General features: G+C 36.9%; 1 protein-coding gene across 2 annotated transcripts in view; it reads left to right on the top strand.

Annotated features, from left to right (window-relative positions):
• Positions 1 to 21,845, top strand: part of emsy (EMSY transcriptional repressor, BRCA2 interacting) — a 94,410-nt gene that overhangs the window by 29,584 nt on the left and 42,981 nt on the right. For both annotated transcript variants that reach the window (XM_028799532.2, XM_028799531.2), the window contains exons 7-12: positions 907 to 1,166; positions 1,301 to 1,565; positions 2,020 to 2,262; positions 11,026 to 11,175; positions 15,989 to 16,162; positions 20,000 to 20,136. In XM_028799532.2, coding sequence (XP_028655365.1) covers positions 907 to 1,166; positions 1,301 to 1,565; positions 2,020 to 2,262; positions 11,026 to 11,175; positions 15,989 to 16,162; positions 20,000 to 20,136 — 1,229 coding nt within the window. The remainder of the gene's footprint in view (positions 1 to 906; positions 1,167 to 1,300; positions 1,566 to 2,019; positions 2,263 to 11,025; positions 11,176 to 15,988; positions 16,163 to 19,999; positions 20,137 to 21,845) is intronic.

Genomic DNA, 21,845 nt, shown 5'->3' with positions numbered 1-21,845 from the left:
TTTTACATCCATCATAGCTCACTGTTCTGCAGTTGATGGCCTACATTCAATGTCAATGTAAAATCATTGTCTGGGTCCTGTATAATGGAGAGGCCCTATCTGTTCCTGTCCCTAAATCATCTGATCCTCAAAACTGCTCTCCTGGTGTCTAATTTATAACAGATATAAGTAATTTACAAGCCATAATAATAGACCCAAGATACACATGGTTATAAAAGGTTTCTAGAAATTGAGACCTTAGCTGTAGAAAGAAATGTTAATGTGGAATCAGGACAGTTGACCATCTCTATTGTATTCTATCATCAAAATCTCCTTCCCCACTAAAAGTTGTTTGTTTTTTTGGGAGAGTCAAAGTTTAGAATAGGAAGAATATGTATAAGGGAATTAAACAACATGGAAAGATAAAATAAAATATAACAAGGTAACAAAAACTAAGGATATATTCTAATGTGCAGCACTTCTGAAAGCTATTTTGGAGCCAAAGTGGAACTTATACAGTACAAGAGTCCCTCAACCTATGCCCCGTTTAATGTTGTATTTCAGTCTCATTAGAAAATTAGATAGTCAGTCTTTCCATCAAAAAAGTATTAAAAATGTAAAATGTCACACTGTATGTGAGTTGGTATCATTAGTTAAATTATCTTCTTTTGAGCTGCAGACAAAATAGCCAGTGTAACCCTGAACAAGTTATTACAAATGTTTTATTCTTGTTGTTTCCATATCCCTTTAGTAAACAAAATTAATTAAAACTAACTTAAATGAAAAAGTCATGTAACAATGATTTGGTTTTAGTTGTTTCAGTTGAAATTTTCTCTTATAAATATTTATACAAAATTTAAAAATTCCACATCCTTATTTCACCTTTTTTGTGAGAGTAAACTATTTAAGTGATTCATCTTTTCCAAGGTGTGAGCTGTTCAGACGAAGATGAAAAGCCACGGAAAAGAAGACGCACAAACTCATCCAGCTCTTCCCCGGTAGTCCTAAAGGAAGTGCCTAAAGTGACAACCCCTGTTTCCAAAACCATCACTGTACCAGTCAGCGGCAGCCCCAAGATGAGTAATATCATGCAGAGTATTGCCAACTCACTCCCACCTCATATGTCTCCAGTTAAAATTACTTTCACAAAACCTTCAACACAGACAACAAATACCACTACGCAAAAGGTATCTTTGATGTGTTTTTGTTTTTGTATTTATATGTACATTTTGTGAATATTTTTCCATTGTATTACAAAAAACTTCAATTTCTTATGCTTAAAGTATGTTTCAATTTTTTTTTTATAAATGTCCATCTTTAGGTCATCATTGTGACAACATCTCCAAGTTCAACTTTTGTGCCCAATATCTTATCAAAATCCCACAACTATGCAGCTGTCACAAAACTGGTCTCCACCTCAGTTCTTACAGCTTCAACTCAGAAGCAGCCCGTAGTCATCACAGCTTCACAGTCCTCTTTAGCCAGTACCAGTGGCACATCCACACCATCACCAACTCCCAGCAGTGTGGCAGTGACAACTGTAGTTTCTTCCTCTCCTTCTGTAGTCATGTCAACAGTAGCTCAAGGTCAGTCATTGAAGACGCACGTAATGTGGTTACATGGCATTTGTTGCTTTCTTTAGTGTCATTTGTTAGACTTATAGAAAGAAAAAATGTTCAACATTTATTGAAGACCTTCTTATAGGACATTTCTAATTTTGGCTGTTTGTAATTTTATTTCAGTCAATATATTTTTATGGATAGAATAAACATTTGCTAAAATACTAAAGCTAAAGTTTCAGAAAATTTTAATTGTACTACATATAGCACTAGATCCTTGTCCTTTGTCTTGTTTGTCCTGACTTGTTGCCACTATGACCCTCACCAGAAGGAAAGAGAATTAATTGTGGTTAATTTGAAACATAACAGTATTTTTCCTATCTTGTGTGCTTGCTTCTTTACTGATATATTTTTCTGAGATATTTAATCCAGCAACAGTGTGACATTATCAAAAATTAATTGTGACTTGACCTCTTTCTAGGTGTATCTTCAGCAGGAGTCAAAGTGGCTTCTGCTCGGCTACCTTCACCTAAAACCCTTGTGGGTTCTCCAACTCAGATTCTTGCTCAATTTCCTAAGCAGCACCAGCACTCTCCCAAACAACTGCCACAAGTGCAGCACTCTCAGCAGACTCAGCAAGCCCAATCCTCCATGGGCTCACAGCAACCTCAGTCTCATACTCCACCTGGTATCAAGCCAACTATCCAGATAAAACAAGAGTCAGGTAAGAAGTTTTAGCAATTTTGAAAATCTGAAGTCCATTTAAAATGTATATATTTGATTACTTTTTTGATAGGAAAATCCTGAAAGGCCTTATCTTTATTTTCATTTTGCACTTTATTATATGCACATTTCTTTCTGGTTGTAAATTTTACCTATGGATCACTTATGGCAGGTAACACAATTAGTGCTACTGTCAAGTAGATCTCATGTATTTGTGTCTAGTTGCTATCTGTGTTCAGTTTGTATGATCTTCATGTTTGTGAGTTGGGTTTACTCCAGGAGCCTCATGTATAAACAGTGCATATGCATAAAAATGTTGCATTCGCCCATTTCCACGCTCACTTTCAGATGTATAAAAACTAAACTTGGAAGCTATGCATGTTTCTGCTCGGTTTTGTAAATGGGTGGCACACCGTGTCAAAGCAGTGCTACTGTTTCTGTGTGGTTTCCCTTCTTTTTCATATTCATATCCATGATGCAGGCTTTGCCAAATATGCCAAAATTAATTTCATGTCATTTACAAATTTAAGGCACTTGATTGTAATCAGTCTGTTAACAGTATAATGGTGCAAGGGATGGCCAAAGTATTCAAACTACCATGGATGCTGTAGTATTATTAGAAGACATCGCAAATGGAAGAATTAAAGAGAGCATGTATTTACAGATCATACTGAATTCTTGTCCCATGATGGTTCCAAGAACTTTCATCTTGGAGATGTGTGCTTTTAGAATACTAGCATATATACAGTAGTTATCATTTTTATGATGAAACACATTAAATTATGAATATTACATTTTACAGAAAAATTGTTAATTCATTTAAATATTGTATTCTGTTAATAGGGCGGCACGGTGGCGCAGTGGGTAGCGCTGCTGCCTCGCAGTTGGGAGATCTGGGGACCTGGGTTCGCTTCCCGGGTCCTCCCTGCGTGGAGTTTGCATGTTCTCCCCGTGTCTGCGTGGGTTTCCTCCGGGCGCTCCGGTTTCCTCCCACAGTCCACAGACATGCAGGTTAGGTGGATTGGCGATTCTAAATTGGCCATAGTGTGTGCTTGGTGTGTGGGTGTGTTTGTGTGTGTCCTGCGGTGGGTTGGCACCCTGCCCAGGATTGTTTCCTGCCTTGTGCCCTGTGTTGGCTGGGATTGGCTCCAGCAGACCCCCGTGACCCTGTGTTCGGATTCAGCGGGTTGGACAATGGATGGATGGATGGATTCTGTTAATAATTAAACATGTTGGGGCACGGTGGCTCAACAGTACCTCTGCTGCCTTGGAGTAAGGGGGTCACGTCCCAGGTGTCCCCTGCCTGGTGTTTGCATGTTTTTCTGGTGGATTTCCTCTGCATGCTTTGGTTTCCTTCCAAAAACATGCAGGTTAGGGGATTTAGTGATGGTAATTGACGCTACTAGTGTATCCATGTGCTCGTATTCACCTTGCGATGAGCTGATGCCCCATCCTGTGATTGTTCCTGCCTTGCGCTCGATGCTTGCTAGGACTGGCTTGACCCTGGATGGATGGATGGAATAATTAATCATGTATAAAACAGATTTTACAGTGTTTCTTAAATGTTTGGAAGAATCAGTGTTCTATGGTTATAGCTAGTTTTACATGTATTACAAACGCTTGTAGTGTGGTGTTTGGTTATGTGGAGAAAGAAAACGGAAGGACAGGAATTCAGGGTTGGTACGTTTGACAGAGACAGTACTACTGCAAAATTATCAGGACACTTTGCCACAATATCCTAAAAAGTGATTGCAAAAGCAGCTGCATATTTAATGCAGAGAACATTTATGGCAGTTGTGACAAGGCTCCAAGACACTAGACATGTGAAAGAGTATCTCACTGGTTTAATTGAAATAATATGTAAATGTTGAGTTTGTGAGCTGGTGGTTGGGGGCACAGAAACAGAATTTGATGGATGTTCTTTTGAGCTGGCTTTCTTTTTTGCAGCTGTGCTGTCTTTATCATACATTTCAAACCCCAGTTCCTGTCCTTCCGTTTTCTTTTCCCACATAACCAAACACCACACAACAAGCATTTGTAATACATGTAAAACTAGCTATAACCGTAGAACACTGATTCTTCCAAACATTTAAGAAACACTGTAAAATCTGTTTTATACATGATTAATTATTCCATCCATCCATCCAGGGTCACCACACAATAAACATCCTTGTGATAGTAAAATTAACTATAAACTTAGAACACTGAGCGTTCAGATATTTTAAGGAACATTGAAAAATATTTGTTCTATATGTTTAATTATTGTATCCAGTGTTGCACACGTCCCAGCAAGCTTCATGCGAAAGACAGGAACAATCCTTGGATAAGGTGCCAGCTCATCACAAGGTGAATACGAGCACACACATACACTTGTAGTGTCAATTTAGCATCACTGGAAACTGAAGCATGCTGAGGAAACCCACCAGGAAAACATGCAAACTCCAGGTAGAGTACACCTGGGGTGTGACCCCCTTAATGTGAAGCAGCAGTGCTACTACTGTGCCACCCTTTCCCCACATGTTTAATTCATGCTGCGATGCAGTTCATCTTGAAAATTATACCAAATATACATCTTAGCATTTTAAAATATTCAGAGAGCCGTAATACCATGAATGTAATGCATTCTGTGTGGCGATCACTGCCTACACACTCCTATCGGCATAAGAAAAAGCACATAGCAATTAAAGACTGGATCAGGGAACAATTAGAACACGATGCATTTAATGTGCTACTTTAGTTATGATGGGGTTTGAGAAGCTGTAGTAAATTAAACATTGATTTTAAGGTTAAGTTTATGACGATCTACTTTAATGACAAAATAAATGAGATTAAAGCGGAAATTTTGAGATTTTTTTTCTTTACTGTGTCCTACCTTATGACACTCAGACTGTGGGCTGCAATTTGCCTTTTCATATCAACTTTGATATCTTACCATTTCTTTTTTATTTCGGGCACTATGCAACTTTCTGAACTTGGACTTTTGAGTGCCTATGCCATGCTATACCTGTCCATCAATTTCCTTTTGTTACTTATACCACTTCTTAAGCCACCAAATGGTATGTTTTTCCATGCCTCCACTGAGCAGGAGCTCCACTTTGCATTTGCTGAAATTTACACATGCCTTTGCCATTGTCTTTTAACAAAAGACTGAAAGGAAGGGGCTATTTATATTGATTTGCATATTCATTTCAAGGAATCAGTGTGGGTCTGTAGGCACGTGCGTATGCATTAAAATTGACATTGGTTTTTATAAAGGGAAAGTGGGTAGAAGTTTGCTTATGCACTTTTTTTTTTTATAGATATATATAAATACATCTGAATTTTTTTGTGTGTATGCACATTTCCAGTTTTGTCCATACGTCATGTTTTAGTGTAAATGCTATGCTATACATGAGGCCCCAGGTAATAAGTACTTCATGAAACAACCGTGTTCTCTTTTCTATTTTTCCTTGGAATTTGTGTATAAGTTAGCAGAGTTTGCTTACTCCATTCTGTGAAAAAGCACTTAAAGTGGAGCTGATGGACTGGACTTCAAAGGACAAATAAATGATTTAGGAGTTTGAGTGTTAATGCAGTCATGAACTGAGGTGAACCATGTCAAGTAATTTAATATGGATGAGCAGTGGAATTTATGTTTAATATGTATTTACTTTTGAGTATCAAGAAGCATTGAGTATAATTAAGGAAAATAAAAACACACACTTAAGTCTGTATTGAGAAATAATATCATTTAACTTTTTTCACTATTTGAGGAGAAAGGAGACAGGCTTGGTGTACAGTGTAATCTTGATGACACATTATTGAACATGACAGTTTGTGACATTGCATACAGCCTCTTGTGGTTGTTTTAATGCAGAGGCTGTACAATAATGACACGGCTATAACCCCATAATTTTAAACAAGTAATTGTTATGGATATGGTCTACTAATCAGGCATTTCTTAATGTATTGAAATTTCTTTGTAACGAAGTACTAATGATAAGATTTGAGGTGAGCCAGAAGATTAACCATAGCCTCCCTTTGATAATATATAGAAGAGTATGTGGAGAGCGGGAGGAAGGCTGTTTGGTCCTTTGGTATTTAACATAGACAGTTGTAGTGAAACACACATCTATAATAATAATGAATAATAAAATGTTATAAAAAGTAAAATGTAATAAAATGTAATAGAAATGAAAATAAAAAAGTAAATTACATTAACGCATTGGAAAAAAAAAAAAAAAGAATTACTTTATCCTCTAACATTCTATAAACATTGCTTTTTTGCAATTCTTTTTGCGATTTGTTCGGGATATTTTTCTCTTTTTCCTTTTTTGGACAATTCTATTTGTTCTTGATTTTTATTTTATGCTGCTCATTTTTTTGCCGTTCATTATCAGCTCTTGCTGCTCTTTTTCTATTGCAATCTAAAATTTGACATTGTTGAATAGATAATTTTAGATAATTTGCTTTTCTGCCTTGCCATTATAACTGACTGCATTAAAGAGCAAGTTGGCGCTGAGAATGTCACAAGGTGGTACAGAGAGAGGATGTGTGCAATAATAGCAATGATTGGGTGAGCCGTGTGGAGGGGAGTGGTCAAGGCTGAATAACACGTACATGACAGAAAACTTTTTTAATATAATGGAAAGATAATATGCTACTAAGGGTGCTTTTGTTACAGAATGTATATAATCATAATTAATGTTCAGACAAGGCAATAAATATATATGGTGCATTCAGAGTGTATGACACTGTAAATAAAAATATTCAACATACATACCAAGCCAAGAATCAATTATAAAAAAATGTTTAAGCATATAACAATTGGAAAGGCAGGCAAACAATAATGATGCACACAGTATATTGTTAGTATACAGAAGACAGAAGTATAGGGCAATTAAAAAAAAAAATTATATATTAATAACAAATATAGTATGACCCACTCACCACAAAAGCAACTAGGTTCTATTTCTCTAAAAGCGAGAAATGAGCTGGTGAACTATCAAAAGGTTTCAAAGGGATTCTGAGAAATATAAATGTATATATACAGTGGTGTGAAAAACTATTTGCCCCCTTCCTGATTTCTTATTCTTTTGCATGTTTGTCACACAAAATGTTTCTGATCATCAAACACATTTAGCCATTAGTCAAATATAACACAAGTAAACACAAAATGCAGTTTGTAAATGGTGGTTTTTATTATTTAGGGAGAAAAAAAAATCCAAACCTACATGGCCCTGTGTGAAAAAGTAATTGCCCCCTGAACCTAATAACTGGTTGGGCCACCCTTAGCAGCAATAACTGCAATCAAGCGTTTGCGATAACTTGCAATGAGTCTATTACAGCGCTCTGGAGGAATTTTGGCCCACTCATCTTTGCAAAATTGTTGTAATTCAGCTTTATTTGAGGGTTTTCAAGCATGAACCGCCTTTTTAACCCTTTAACCGCCAACTCCCTAAATATTCCCCAAGCCAGGCGAAATCTGAACAATTTTCGTTTTTTTACTTTTTTACATTTTTTTTACATTTTTTACATTTATTCAAGCAGTATTGACCACTAAATGTTGTGCAAGTTGCCAGTGTATACACGAAATCTATAAATGTAACCTGAATTCTCAGCTAAGCAAAACATCTTGATACCAAACCGTGCCCTTTTCAATGGTAGATACTGTCGAAACTGTAAGCGGCCCTTCCACGACAATAAACTTTCATCAACTGCAACTGACGGTCCTGGCATGTAGGGCAACTGAAATGCTTCAAATAAATGATCAATCAAAGGACGTAGCTTGAACAAGTGGTCGCGGTTTGGATCTTTCTTATCTGGCTCGTTTCTGTTGTCATTCAAATGAAAGAATTTCAGCAGCAAAGAGAATCGGTTACGTGTCATGACAGCTGCAAAAATAGGTGTTGCATACATAGGATCTGTAGACCAGTACATCTCAATATCTGGTTTTCTGATTATTCCCATCAACATCAAAATCCCAATGAATTTTTTCATTTCGTTTTCATCAGTGTCAAACCAAGCACGAACACGGGAATGTGGAGGTAAATTGGGATTTTTCTCAATAAACTGTGCTGCATACAGATTTGTCTGATGAACAAAATGTCTGATCAAATCAGGTGACACAAACAGCTCATAAAACTGCTCAGCAGTGTAATTGTTTACATCAACAATAAAGCCACACGTTGCCTCAAACGGATGCAGAAAAGGTAGTTCACCACGGGCAGCAGCCCAGCTGAGATGCTGGGGATACACCCACTCAGCGCCGTCATCCGATGCGTCTTCATTCACAGTATCATGCAGCGCACGTTGCTGCTCATCACTGTCGCTAAAATCTTCTTCAGAACTGCTACAATCATGATCAGAACTGTCCAAAATCGCCTGCAAAGCCTCACTTGAAGTCAGTTTACGTTTCGCCATATTCACAGCTGTTACATGCGAATCACGTCACATGACCGGCCAAAACAACCACAGACTTGTCGAAATACAACGTAGTAATAATACCCACGCCAAACCGTCAGTTATACTACTTGCCAGGCATTCATATAACCGCAGGCAAATGTGCCGGATAATTCCGGCAGTATGGCGTTAGCATTAAAACAACGGTGCCGGATATATCCGGCAGAGGGCGGTTAAGGGGTTAAGGTCATGCCATAGCATCTCAATTGGATTCAGTTCAGGACTTTGACTAGGCCACTCCAAAGTCTTCATTTTGTTTTTCTTCAGCCATTCAGAGGTGGATTTGCTGGTGTGTTTTGGGTCATTGTCCTGTTGCAGCACCCAAGATCGCTTCAGCTTGAGTTGACGAACAGATGGCCGGACATTCTCCTTCAGGATTTTTTGGTAGACAGTAGAATTCATGGTTCCATCTATCACAGCAAGCCTTCCAGGTCCTGAAGCAGCAAAACAACCCCAGACCATCACACTACCACCACCATATTTTACTGTTGGTATGATGTTCTTTTTCTGAAATGCTGTGTTCCTTTTACGCCAGATGTAACGGGACATTTGCCTTCCAAAAAGTTCAACTTTTGACTCATCAGTCCACAAGGTATTTTCCCAAAAGTCTTGGCAATCATTGAGATGTTTCTTAGCAAAATTGAGACGAGCCCTAATGTTCTTTTTGCTTAACAGTGGTTTGCGTCTTGGAAATCTGCCATGCAGGCCGTTTTTGCCCAGTCTCTTTCTTATGGTGGAGTCGTGAACACTGACCTTAATTGAGGCAAGTGAGGCCTGCAGTTCTTTAGACGTTGTCCTGGGGTCTTTTGTGACCTCTCGGATGAGTCGTCTCTGCGCTCTTGGGGAAATTTTGGTCGGCCGGCCACTCCTGGGAAGGTTCACCACTGTTCCATGTTTTTGCCATTTGTGGATAATGGCTCTCACTGTGGTTCGCTGGAGTCCCAAAGCTTTAGAAATGGCTTTATAACCTTTACCAGACTGATAGATCTCAATTACTTCTGTTCTCATTTGTTCCTGAATTTCTTTGGATCTTGGCATGATGTCTAGCTTTTGAGGTGCTTTTGGTCTACTTCTCTGTGTCAGGCAGCTCCTATTTAAGTGATTTTTTGATTGAAACAGGTGTGGCAGTAATCAGGCCTGGGGGTGGCTACGGAAATTGAACTCAGGCGTGATACACCACAGTTAGGTTATTTTTTAACAAGGGGGCAATTACTTTTTCACACAGGGCCATGTAGGTTTGGATTTTTTTTCTCCCTAAATAATAAAAACCATCATTTAAAAACTGCATTTTGTGTTTACTTGTGTTATATTTGACTAATGGTTAAATGTGTTTGATGATCAGAAACATTTTGTGTGACAAACATGCATAAGAATAAGAAATCAGGAAGGGGGCAAATAGTTTTTCACACCACTGTAATTTGTTATTATTAAGTCAGTATTGAACAGAAATAATAAATAGGACATCAGATATGAAAAAGACTACAACTAGAATCATTAGAAAACAAATGTGAAAAATGAAACACTCAACACAGATACAAGGGCACATACAGTAACTGCTAAAATAGGATACAAATAGAGTAAGTAATGAAACCTTTACTTCTATCTAATTTGCCAGGTAATTGCAGACAGTTATGTATTTAAATATTAATTATAACAAGGTATGGGCAATGAAGGCAGATTGTATAACAAAGATGCAGTAGTAATATAATATAAATATGGTACTACAGTAAATAAGTAGAAATGATTAGTCTCACTCCTTTTGTAAAAAAACAAAAAAATATTGCAAAAGTTTAACATTTTTAGGTGCTTCTGTATAGTGTTCGCTTTCTTTTGTAGGAAATGATGAATGTCATAAAAAATTGCTTTGCTGTTGCTTTTTTATTTGCTAGTACATTTGTCATTTCCTGTTACTGTACTTGGTATGTGTGGAGGAGAGGTGCTTTTACCTCATTGTCTAAACAATTTACTGTTAAGAGGTTCCAGTGAGAGAAGAGATAAACTTAATTTATTTTCAGTTTCATTTTCTTCATCACATAATTAGAACATATTATTACATATTAATAAATATTCTCCTGATTATTGTGTGCTGTTGTTTCTTTTGCCATTTGTTTTACAAGCAGTATCTTGTATTATAAGCAGATATTTTTAATAACTTCGTAGTATTATATGGCTGATATTACTTAGTGGGGGATATACAGTAGATCCAGATCGTACAATTTTGTATAGGCTTTTAAATTTATGAAAATCTACCTTTGTACCCATTTTAATTTTGAACTGTCTTGTCAGTGTAATATTTCTGCTCAATTTTTTAAAATCCTTCCAGGTGTTAAAATAATCACTCAACAAGTACAACCCAGTAAAATTCTTCCTAAGCCTGTAACTGCTACATTGCCCAGTAGCAGTAATTCTCCGATTATGGTCGTTAGTAGCAATGGTGCTATCATGACAACTAAGCTTGTTTCAACTCCTACAGGTATGTTTGAATTTGTTTTTGACTGTGTGTGTGTTTTTTTATTTATTTAGTTTGCTTCTACTTTTTTATTATCTTAGTTGTAGATAGCGGTAATATTCTTTTTTAATATGTTGTTTTAATTAATTTATCTAATTTGACTTCACTGAACATGAGTGATAGTAAAAACTAATTGCGCAAATGTTTGTTTTAAGGTATAATGATAGTTTACTTATTTTGTCTTTAATGCTAGACTAGTATTACTATGGTACATTTCAAATTTATTGTTTATATATTGTTAAAAAGACAAGTTGACCAATCACAGTCCACTTGCCAGTTATTCTACACACTCTTTCCACAAGTTCTTATGAATAAGTAAAGCCTTTAAACCTCGTTATTGAAAGAAAACTTCAGTAATTGATAGTATAGACTTCCTACTATTAGCAGTTTTTCTAAAAAATTCCTGTTTGTCTTTTTCATTGCTGTGTGGACTCATTAACACACAAACGTTTGGGTGTACAGTCCAAAAGAGCTCTTAGAAAATATGTTCAAAGGCTGTTAAAGATGTGCCTTAACGGTAAAACAGTGCATTTATTAATCCAACTGCAGTGCACTAACTGCTAGTAGTAGTTACACATATCTCAGACTAAACTGTTTATTAGCTGCCTCTCTTTAACTCTCAGCATTCCTGGTAAGGTAGCCAAAGCCCCAATGGACTCCTCCATAATCGCCAGCACTGGCTACATCATATCCATTTAAGTGGCCCCACATTAAAATCACCTTTCTCTAAGGCACTGCAGATGTCATCTCTATCAACGGGTCCCAAAAATCGTCTTTCTCCCCTTTGTCATCTCTGCCAACCTGTAGGATATGTTCTGAGGGACTACATTCATGAGTCATTTACCAACAATCATCGTACAAACTACACCATACTCATTTACCCTGTTCATCTCCACCAGTTTTTTTACCCATGTTTGTGACTCCAGCAAAACAAGCCAAGCATTTCCATAATTGCTCCTCTTCTAAAAAAATATATGCTTATTAAAACATTCTTGAAACTTTACCTTTACATTTTGTTTTGTGCATGTAGCCAAAACATTCTCTGCTTCATTTCAGTACCTTCATCACTTCACCCGTTTTTCCCGGTATACTCTCATTATTCCAAGTTGTAATCCTTATGCGGTCTTCTTCAGACCCCAGAATTTCCATCACTGTCTCTCCTTTATCTCCCTTGCCACCAAACTGGACACTCCACAGTGCAACAGACTTTGGATCATCATAAACACCAAAAGACTACCAACTGAATGTCCATTGTCCTGTGAGTGGTTGGCTCTAAATTTAAAAAAACAAAATCTGGTCTTAACCTACTTATTGTTCTGTATCATCCTCCAAAATGCAGTGTATATTTATTACCTGATCTGACTGAACTGCTAACTCAGTGAATATCTTTTTTCCAGACAGTCATTCTTAATAGATTACTTTAATATCCACATTGACATTCCTAAATATAAGCTGAGAAATTAATTCTTATCTCTGCTGGACTGTTTTGGCTTGGTGCAGCGTTTTGATTTTCGTACCCACTCTGGTGGTCACATGTTAGACCTGGTTTGCCCATCTGGCTCATCTGTTTTTCAACACTTACAGCATTGATTTGGACCTCTCTGATCATAAAGAAGTACCTTAAAATCTATCCTTGATGGATCAGTTTCTGATCGTTTTATTTCTTGCATTATTCAATCAACTTTAACAATCAAAATTGCCCCCGGGGCAAATAAAGTTTTATCTGTCTATTCTATGAATCAATCTTGTCAATCACTATACCCCAGCCCTCCAGTCAGCACAATATCAAACATTCCCTTTAAAGCATGGGAGGTGTTTACTTTAACTGTTCAGCTCCATGGTATAATTCAGCACTACAATTTATGAAAGCAGTTGGACAATACTTTGAGAGAGTGTCACATAAGACTGGCCTCATTGTAGTAGGCCCAGGCTTTCTCTGACCATTAAAGAGATTACAGAGATGCACTAACTGAAGCCAATAATCCATTCTATGGCTAATGATAGAGAGTGCCACAATAACCCGAGGGTTTTGTTCTCTGTGGTTAACAGACTACTTTATCCTGCATCTGGTCCTATGAAAAATTCCTTCACTTTTTCCGTGATAAAATTAAAAACTTAAATAAAAGTTCATCATCCCTTTGTAGTTTTCCCTGTGTTCCCTCTTCATCCAGCTCTTTTTCCATATTTTACCATTTTCTTCCCAGTTTATTAATGACCTGCTCAGTAAGATAAAGCTTTCTACTTTTATACTTGACCCTATCCTCAACACACTTACCAAATCATGTTTCCATGACATAATTCAAACTGTTCTAAAAATAATAAATACATTTATTGGCACTGTACCATTTACTTTGAAAATGTCTTCTTTAACCCCAATGTTAAAAAAAAAAAAAAAAAAAAAGTCTGGTCTGTCTGTCACCTTTTTCTTCTAAAGTTCTGGAGTGTATTGTGGCCTTCCAACCGAACAGTTATTTAACTTGTAATAAACTGATGGAACCTTTTCAGTTTGGTTTCAGAAAATAGTAAAACTGCTCTGCTTCAAGTAACCAAGTTATTGCTTATGGCAACAGATGCTGAGCAAACCATCATATTAATTTTGTTAGATTTTGGAGCAGCAATTGATACTGTCGAACATGCTATTGTACAATCCAAAATGGAGAACATTCTGGATATCTCTGTCACTGTCCTCCAGTGGTTTATGTCCTATCTGACTGACAGACAGTAGTTTGATAGCCATGGTAACGGCAGGTCTAACTTGGCGCCTGTCACAAAAGTAGTTCCTGAAGGCTCTATCCTTGGATGTCTGCTGTTCTTTATCTCCATGCTTCCCCTTGGCCATATTGGCACTAGTCTTCATGCACTTTTTATGACTTGCAAGAGGGACAGTGGCCATAGTCTAACTTTAGGTCACAGGGATATAAAAAGTAAATTTCTAAGTTAATATATTTTTAGATGATTCTATATCTGACAGTAAGCCATTGTGGTACTTAAACCTGCTGACAGGAAGTATAATCATTGGATTTAAAAAAAAAAAAATTCTTCCTTTTGTTTGCATATTCATTGTCCTTATTCTGGGTGTGATGTGGCCACAAGTGTGTCCCATTCTGTTACAGTGGGCTTTCCCTTAATTTCATATTTTCTCTGTAATATACAGTACTGTGCAAAAGTTTTAGGCAGGTGTGAAAAAATGCTGTAAACAAAGAATGCTTTCAGAAATATAAATAATGATTGTTTATTGTTATCAATTTACAAAATGCAATGTGAGCGAACAAAAGAAAAATCTAAATCAAATCAATATTTGGTGTTACTACCTTTTGCCTTCAAACCAGCATCAATTCTTATAGGTACACTTGCACAAAGTCAGGGATTTTGTAGGATTAGAGTCAGGTATATGATCAACCAATTATACCAAACAGGTGCTAATGATCATCAATGTCACACGTAGGTTGAAACACAGTCATTAACTGAAACAGAAACAGCTTTGTAGGAGGCTTAAAACTGGGTGTGGAACAGCCAAACTCTGCTACCAAGGTGAGGTTGTGGAAGACAGTTTCATGTCATGGCAAGATTGAGCACAGCAACAAGACACAAGGTAGTTATACTGCATCAGCAAGGTCTCTCCCAGACAAAGATTTCAAAGCAGACTGGGGCTTCAAGATGTGCTGTTCAAGCTCTTTTGAAGAAGCACAAAGAAACGGGCAACGTTGAGGATCGTAGACGCAGTGGTTCGCCAAGGAAACTTAGTGCAGCAGATGAAAGACACATCAAGCTTATTACCCTTTGAAATCAGAAGATGTCCAGCAGTGCCATCAGCTCAGAACTGGCAGAAACCAGTGGGACCCAGGTACACCCATCTACTGTCTGGAGAAGTCTGGCCAGAAGTGGTCATCATGGAAGAGTTGCAGCCAAAAAGCCATACCTCCGACATGGAAACAAGGCCAAGCAACTCAAGTATGCACGAAACATAGGAACTGGGGTGCAGAAAAATGGCAGCAGGTGCTCTGGACTGATGAGTCAAAATTTGAAATATTTGGCTGTAGCAGAAGGCAGTTTGTTCATCGAAGGGCTGGAGAGCGGTACAGTAATGGGTGTCTGCAGGCAACAGTGAAGCATGGCGGAGGTTCCTTGAACGTTTGGGGCTGAATTTCTGCAAATGGAGTTGGAGATTTGGTCAGGATTAATGGTGTTCTCAATGCTGAGAAATACAGGCAGATACTTATCCATCATGCAGTACCATCAGGGAGGCGTATGATTGGCCCCAAATTTATTCTGCAGCAGGACAACGACCCCAAACATACAGCCAAAGTCATTAAGAACTATCTTCAGCGTAAAGAAGAACAAGAAGTCCTGGAAGTGATGGTATGGCCCCCACAGAGCCCTGATCTCAACATCATCGAGTGTGTCTGGGATTACATGAAGAGACAGAAGGATGTGAGGAAGCCTACATCCACAGAAGATCTGTGATTAGTTCTCCAAGATGTTTGGAACAACCTACCAGCCGAGTTCCTTTAAAAACTGTGTGCAAGTATACCTAGAGGAATTGATGCTGTTTTGAAGGCAAAGGGTGGTCACACCAAATATTGATTTGATTTAGATTTCTCTTTTGTTCATTCACTGCATTTTTTTATTGATGAAAAAAAATGATTAACACTTCCATTTTTGAAAGCAATCTTTGTTTACAGCATTTTTCACACCTGCCTAAAACTTTTGCACAGTACTGTATATTCTTTTGTTAATTTTGCCTTTCTCACTTTTTTATTATGCTATACTACAACAGGTACACAGGCTACATACTCGCGACCAACAATGAGCCCCACTATTGGAGCTCGAATGGCAACTTCTCCTGGAGGAGCTACCTATGTTAAAACTACCAGTGGGAGCATCATCACAGTGGTGCCAAAATCCCTTGCCACACTTGGGGGCAAAATCATCAGTAGTAACATTGTGTCAGGTAAGTCTGATTATTAATTTGGATTGTGGTATCTGGCAACACACAGCCTTTAACTCCTTATATATTTTATTCAAGGCAGTAAATCATATTAATAATTAAAGATTACTTCAAAAACAATAATTCTTCACATATGTGAAACATTTCTTTATATTAATAATAATAATTTAAGACTAACTCCATAGCCTTAAGTAAATTTACAGTTAACCACGATTCATGTATTTTATTTTCACCACCAAGTATTTTATTAATGATTTCCCTGTAGTGCTAAATTAAGTCGGCACTGTTTAGTGAATGTCTTGTATCTTGAGATACTGATGCTAACTCTTCCTTATATCTGTTATGTTCACTTGCTAAGTAAATCTCAGTATGAACATTAATATTTTCTATGTTTGGGGCAAAACCTCATTTCAATTGTATTTTTTGTGTGCAGGACTAAAGGAAAAGAGAGTCCTAGAACAAACATTAGTAGCCTAAGACTCTGATAAAAAAAATCCTTTTGTAACACATTCTTATTGCATTTAAATACAAAAAAATAGTAGAACATTAAGTAGACAAATGCCAGGAAGAATAAAGTAGCTGTGTTCATATTTCAAATTCTAATCCAGATTATGTGTTTAAAATAGTAGTAGTAGTTCATTTATATAGTGCCCTTCACAGACAAGGGTCACAGAGCACTGAACAGCAAAACAATACAAAGCATAACAAATGAACAAAACATAAACATTACCAATAAGATAATAAACAAAGAAACTACTCAGCACTGATTAAAAGCCTGTTTAAAAAGAAATGTTTTCATTTGTTTTTTAAAAGAATCAACAGACTCAGCTGCACACAAACCATAAAGCAGGTTATTCCGTAGTCTTGGTGCCACGGACTGAAAAGCACAATCCCCATAGGTTTTTAGCTGAGTACGTGGGACAACTAAAAGGCTGTGTTGCCCCTATCTAAGAGCCTGACAAGCTGTATAATGTTGGAGCAAGCAAGTAAGGTACTCAGGAGCTTGTCCATGCAAGGTACCAAAATTTTAAAATGAATTCTTTGACACACTGGGAGCCAATGCAGTGTGTACAGAATGGGAGTGATATGATCACTCCGGCTAGCATGAGTTAAAAGCCTAGCGGCTGCATTTTGGACTAAGTAAAGGCGTGAGAGAAAGGACTTGCTCAGACCCGTGTAAAGAGCATTACAGTAATCCAGTCATGAGGAAGCAAAAGAATGAACAAGCATCTCCAATTCTGACTTTGAAACAGCAGTACTTAATTTAGAAAGATTTCTTAAATGAAAGAAACATGAACGGCTGACTGATCTTGCATATGAATCTAGCATCAGGGACTGGTCAAAGATAACCCCAAGGTTATGTAAACTCAACTTAATAGCAGGAGAGACAGAAGATAATTTTAAGATAATCTCAGAATGGAAATCAGGAGGAGCAACAATTAATACCTCAGTCTTTCCTGAATTCATCTGCAGGTAATTACTACTGAGCCAGTCATTAACCTGACACAGGCAATCAACCAAAGTATTAATTTGACTGGGTTTAAAAGAGAAATAATGCTGTATATCAATACTGCTGTAATAATATAATATATAATCAATAATATAAATAATGCTGCATAGAGATGATACGAGATATCCTTAAAAGATTTCAGAATCTGTGATAAGGGAAGAATATATAATGAAAAAAAGTACAGGTCCAAGAACCGGGCCCAGTGGCACTCCACATGTCAAAGGAGCAGAGTTGGATGAAAAGCCAGCCATGCTGACTGAAAAACTCCTATTCGATAAATAAGAGGAGAACCAGTCCAAAGCAGAGCCAGAGACACCTAACAGCTCTAATCTATTAATTAAGATCCGATGGTGCACTGTATCAAAAGCTGCAGTAAGGTCTAACAGTACAAGCACATCAGCAGCAATTAAAATATCATTGAAATCTTTAAGAAGAGCTGTTTCTGTAGAATGTCGCCTCCGAAAACCAGATTGAAAAGAATCAAAAAACCATTGCTCCTCTAAGAAGGCACAATGTTACTGTTCAACCGTCTTTTCTACCGACTACCTAACATAGAATCAAAACAACCTTTCACAGATTAAGGGGTGAGATATTCTCCCCTAAGAGAAACGGGTTTCCCAAATTGGTTTACTGTCCCTTCAGTTCTTGAGCAAGTTTTAAAGTGGAAGCCTCACGGAATATGCCGGCTGCCGAGCCAATATCAAAAAAGTTCTGTCCTAGTGGTCTAAAGAGTCGATTGCCCTGGTGAAACAAATAAAGTTATTGTTCAGAGACGTGTCTCTCTTGCATCGCTGAGTGAGAAAAAAAAAACTTCTTCCAGCAGGTGTATTCTTGGCGCTACCTCGTTGCTTCCCCTTCCTTCACTGCACAATATCTCTCTCTCTCTCTCTCCCGTTCTTTTCCTGTTAAAAGTCTTCTGCACCAGTCATCCTGTTCGTGTTGTGACCACCCCCTTAAAGGTATATTATCAATAACCCCTTTTCTTGAAGTGCACCCTAAGGAGCTGCAAACTGCCAACAGGACAATAGCACATGTGGCACCCGCTACAACATAAACCTTAACAATAAAGTACTTAAGAAAGTTATTGCAGTCACTGTCGGAAAATACCTGAATAATAGATCGAACTGGGGAAATAATATTGTGAATAGTATCAAATAGAACTTTGGGGTTACGCTTGTGAATCTGAATGAGACTGGAAAAGTAAGCTCTTCTAGCATCCCTAACATATATGGATAGCGTAAATCCTTGTACTCTGAATCCAACTTCTTTTACTGAAGTAGCACTAATCCAGTCTGATGTAGTAGCATTTAATGTAACTCGGATGATGGTATAAACATTCTACTGAATCACTGGCCTGTTCATTCTGAAGAAAAGTTTTGTGCCATGCTGGGACATGTGCAGCAAGAGTGCACATATTGGACCATTGAGTATGGTCAAGTTGGATGTAGGTTGGAAAGTAAATTAAGCGTTTCTGCTTTGTTACACCTAATCTAGTCACAGTGGAAATACGTGTGGTGTATTTTTCAGAACTCTCATGTATTTCATATTCAGTTAATGTCAATAGTTGCTTTTCCTCAAGACTATAAATGCATCTGTAATTTTATTTTAGATTAAAGTGTATATCTTGTAGTTAAATATAAACAAACAGTCCTCCTGATTATGTTTTAAAAAACTAATCTCTTTGGGGGTAAGCAATATTGTGAACTTATCAAACAAATATTTTTCTGTAATAAAGCACTTAATTTTGAGTTTTTATTCATGAAGATATTTTAATTTTTCACGTTATAAGAATTGTAGAATCTAGTAAAAAGTATTCATTAAGATGGTATTCATTTACAAACAGAACTATTTTTGGACCATGATTTATGGCTTCGTTGTTATTTATGTACATTTAGGATAAGTTGAGGCTTGGTAGGCTGGAAAGGACGTTATATGGAAAGTCAGCAGTTACCTCATCCAGTTTGCTGGATTCTCTTGGATCCTGTCTTGGTTGTGGCTGATCATGAAAATTGTAAATAGATCTTACAAAAATAATGCAGGCAATACAATGGAAGCTTTCTGCGGCAAGTGCAGTTTTGAGACAACTTGTGAATTTTGTATGAGTTAAACCTACTCTTTATTTAAAAGATTTTTGGCTTGGACTTATCTTCTATGTGTATTCCTTGCAAAAACACTAATGTCTCTGTGTACGTTCGTGCATCTCACTCTGTGTTTTTGATTTTGCCTAAATAAGATGCATATTCGATTGCTTTTTAAAACTTTCATTAAATAATAAACTAGTTATCTGTACAATACCTATTTCTGATAAAAGCAAATCTGCTTTATTTAAGGCACAACTACAAAGATAACCACAATCCCTATGACCTCCAAGCCTAATGTTATAGTGGTGCAAAAAACAACTGGCAAAGGAACAACTATACAAGGTCTGCCTGGCAAAAACGTGGTTACAACATTGCTGAATGCTGGGGTAAGCTAAATGGGTCTTCAGCTACAGGTAACAAAAACAAAGCAATGCCTGATTTAATGGATGACCTAAGTGTTTACCCCCCAAAGATATATCATTTCTTTTTCATTCAATTACCTATTGTTCAAAAACTTTTTGAATCTCTTTATGTGTTCATGTTTTATATTTTGTTTTATTTTTGCTATTAAGATCTACAATATCAAAAACAAATACTGATTAGATCAGTTTTACTAAAACACACAAAATAGATTTATTGTTTTTGTTGTCTTTTATTGCTTTATTAGTCTCTTCCAGCTCAGTAGAAGGGAATATCTGGAGTATGTATATCTGGAATTATTATTTCTCTGGCTTGTACCCCCATGTAACCATGCTGTAGCTTTGTTTCACCATACAGATAGTTACTGATTTAAAATAATTTGAAACATTTTACTTATTACTGTTTGTCCTAAAGCAATTTGTTGGCACTCTGTCCAGAATGATTTTAATCTTTGTGCCTGGTTTGTGTTACAAGATATATATTTTTCTTTTTCCAAACAAGAAAAATTAAAACTAATGCAGTTTAAACTGAAAAATATGTGCATCTCAAGTGCTACAAATTATTTGTGGTTTAGTAGAAATTGTGTGTTAAAGACAGATATAATTTATTTTTAATTCTGTAAATATTTTCAAATTATTTTCAGGCTGATGGTTAGCAAATATGTTTTTTAAAAAAATGAAAGAACTGGGCATTGCCATATAGTTTTTTTTTTTTTAAGAATAGAATGTTGCATAGTTGTATTGGAATTTATGAAAAGGAGAGAGTGCTCCTTTTCATAATGTCATTAGTAAGGTTGTCCTGTAGAGGGAAACCTTTGCTTGTCTTTGCATGCTACTGAACTTATAATGGCAGGTTAAAATGCTTCCCTGTGGCAAAGTACTTTTTTGGCTGTTATTCATTAGGACATACAGTGCTGTGAAAAAGTATTAGCCCCATTCCTGATTGCTTTTCTTTTTTTTTTTTTTTTGGAATGTTTGTCACAATTTAAATGTTTGAGATCATCAAACAAATTTAAATATTAGACAAAGATAACCCAAGTAAACACAAAATGCAGTTTTTAAGGGATGATTTTATTTATTAAGGAAAAAAACTATCCAAACGTGAATGTGTATCCCTATGTGAAAAAGTAATTTGCCTCCTTGTTAAATCATGAAGTAACTGTGGTTAATCACATTTTTTGGAAAGCTGAATTCAATTTCACTAGCCACACCCAGGCCTGATTACTGCCAGACCTTTTGAATCAAGAAATCACTTAAATAGAACCTGTCAGACAAAGTGAAATAGGCCAAAAGATCCAAAAAAGGAAGACACCATGCCGTGATCTGTACAAATACAGGAAAAGATGAGAAACAAAGTAATTGTCATTTATCAGTCTGGAAAAGGTTACAAAGCCATTTCTAAAGCTTTGGGACTCCAGCAAACCACGGTGAGGGCCATTATCCACAAATGGAGAAAACATGGAACAGTGGTGAACCTTCTTGTTTGTGAAACTTCTCAGGAGTGGCTGGCTTACAAAAATTACCCCAAGAGTACAGCGACGACTCATCCAAGAGGTCACAAAAGCACCCAGAACAACATTTAAAGAACTAAAGGCCTCACTTGCCTCAGTTAAGGTTCATGTTCATGAGTCAACCATAATACCACTGCTGACCAAAAAGAACATAAAGGCTTGTCT

This window comes from Erpetoichthys calabaricus, chromosome 4 (assembly GCF_900747795.2).
Source record: "Erpetoichthys calabaricus chromosome 4, fErpCal1.3, whole genome shotgun sequence".
In the NCBI taxonomy this organism is placed as follows: Eukaryota; Metazoa; Chordata; class Cladistia; order Polypteriformes; family Polypteridae; genus Erpetoichthys; species Erpetoichthys calabaricus.
Note: the sequence above shows the minus strand (reverse complement) of the source record. Positions and strands in the feature narration are given on the sequence as shown.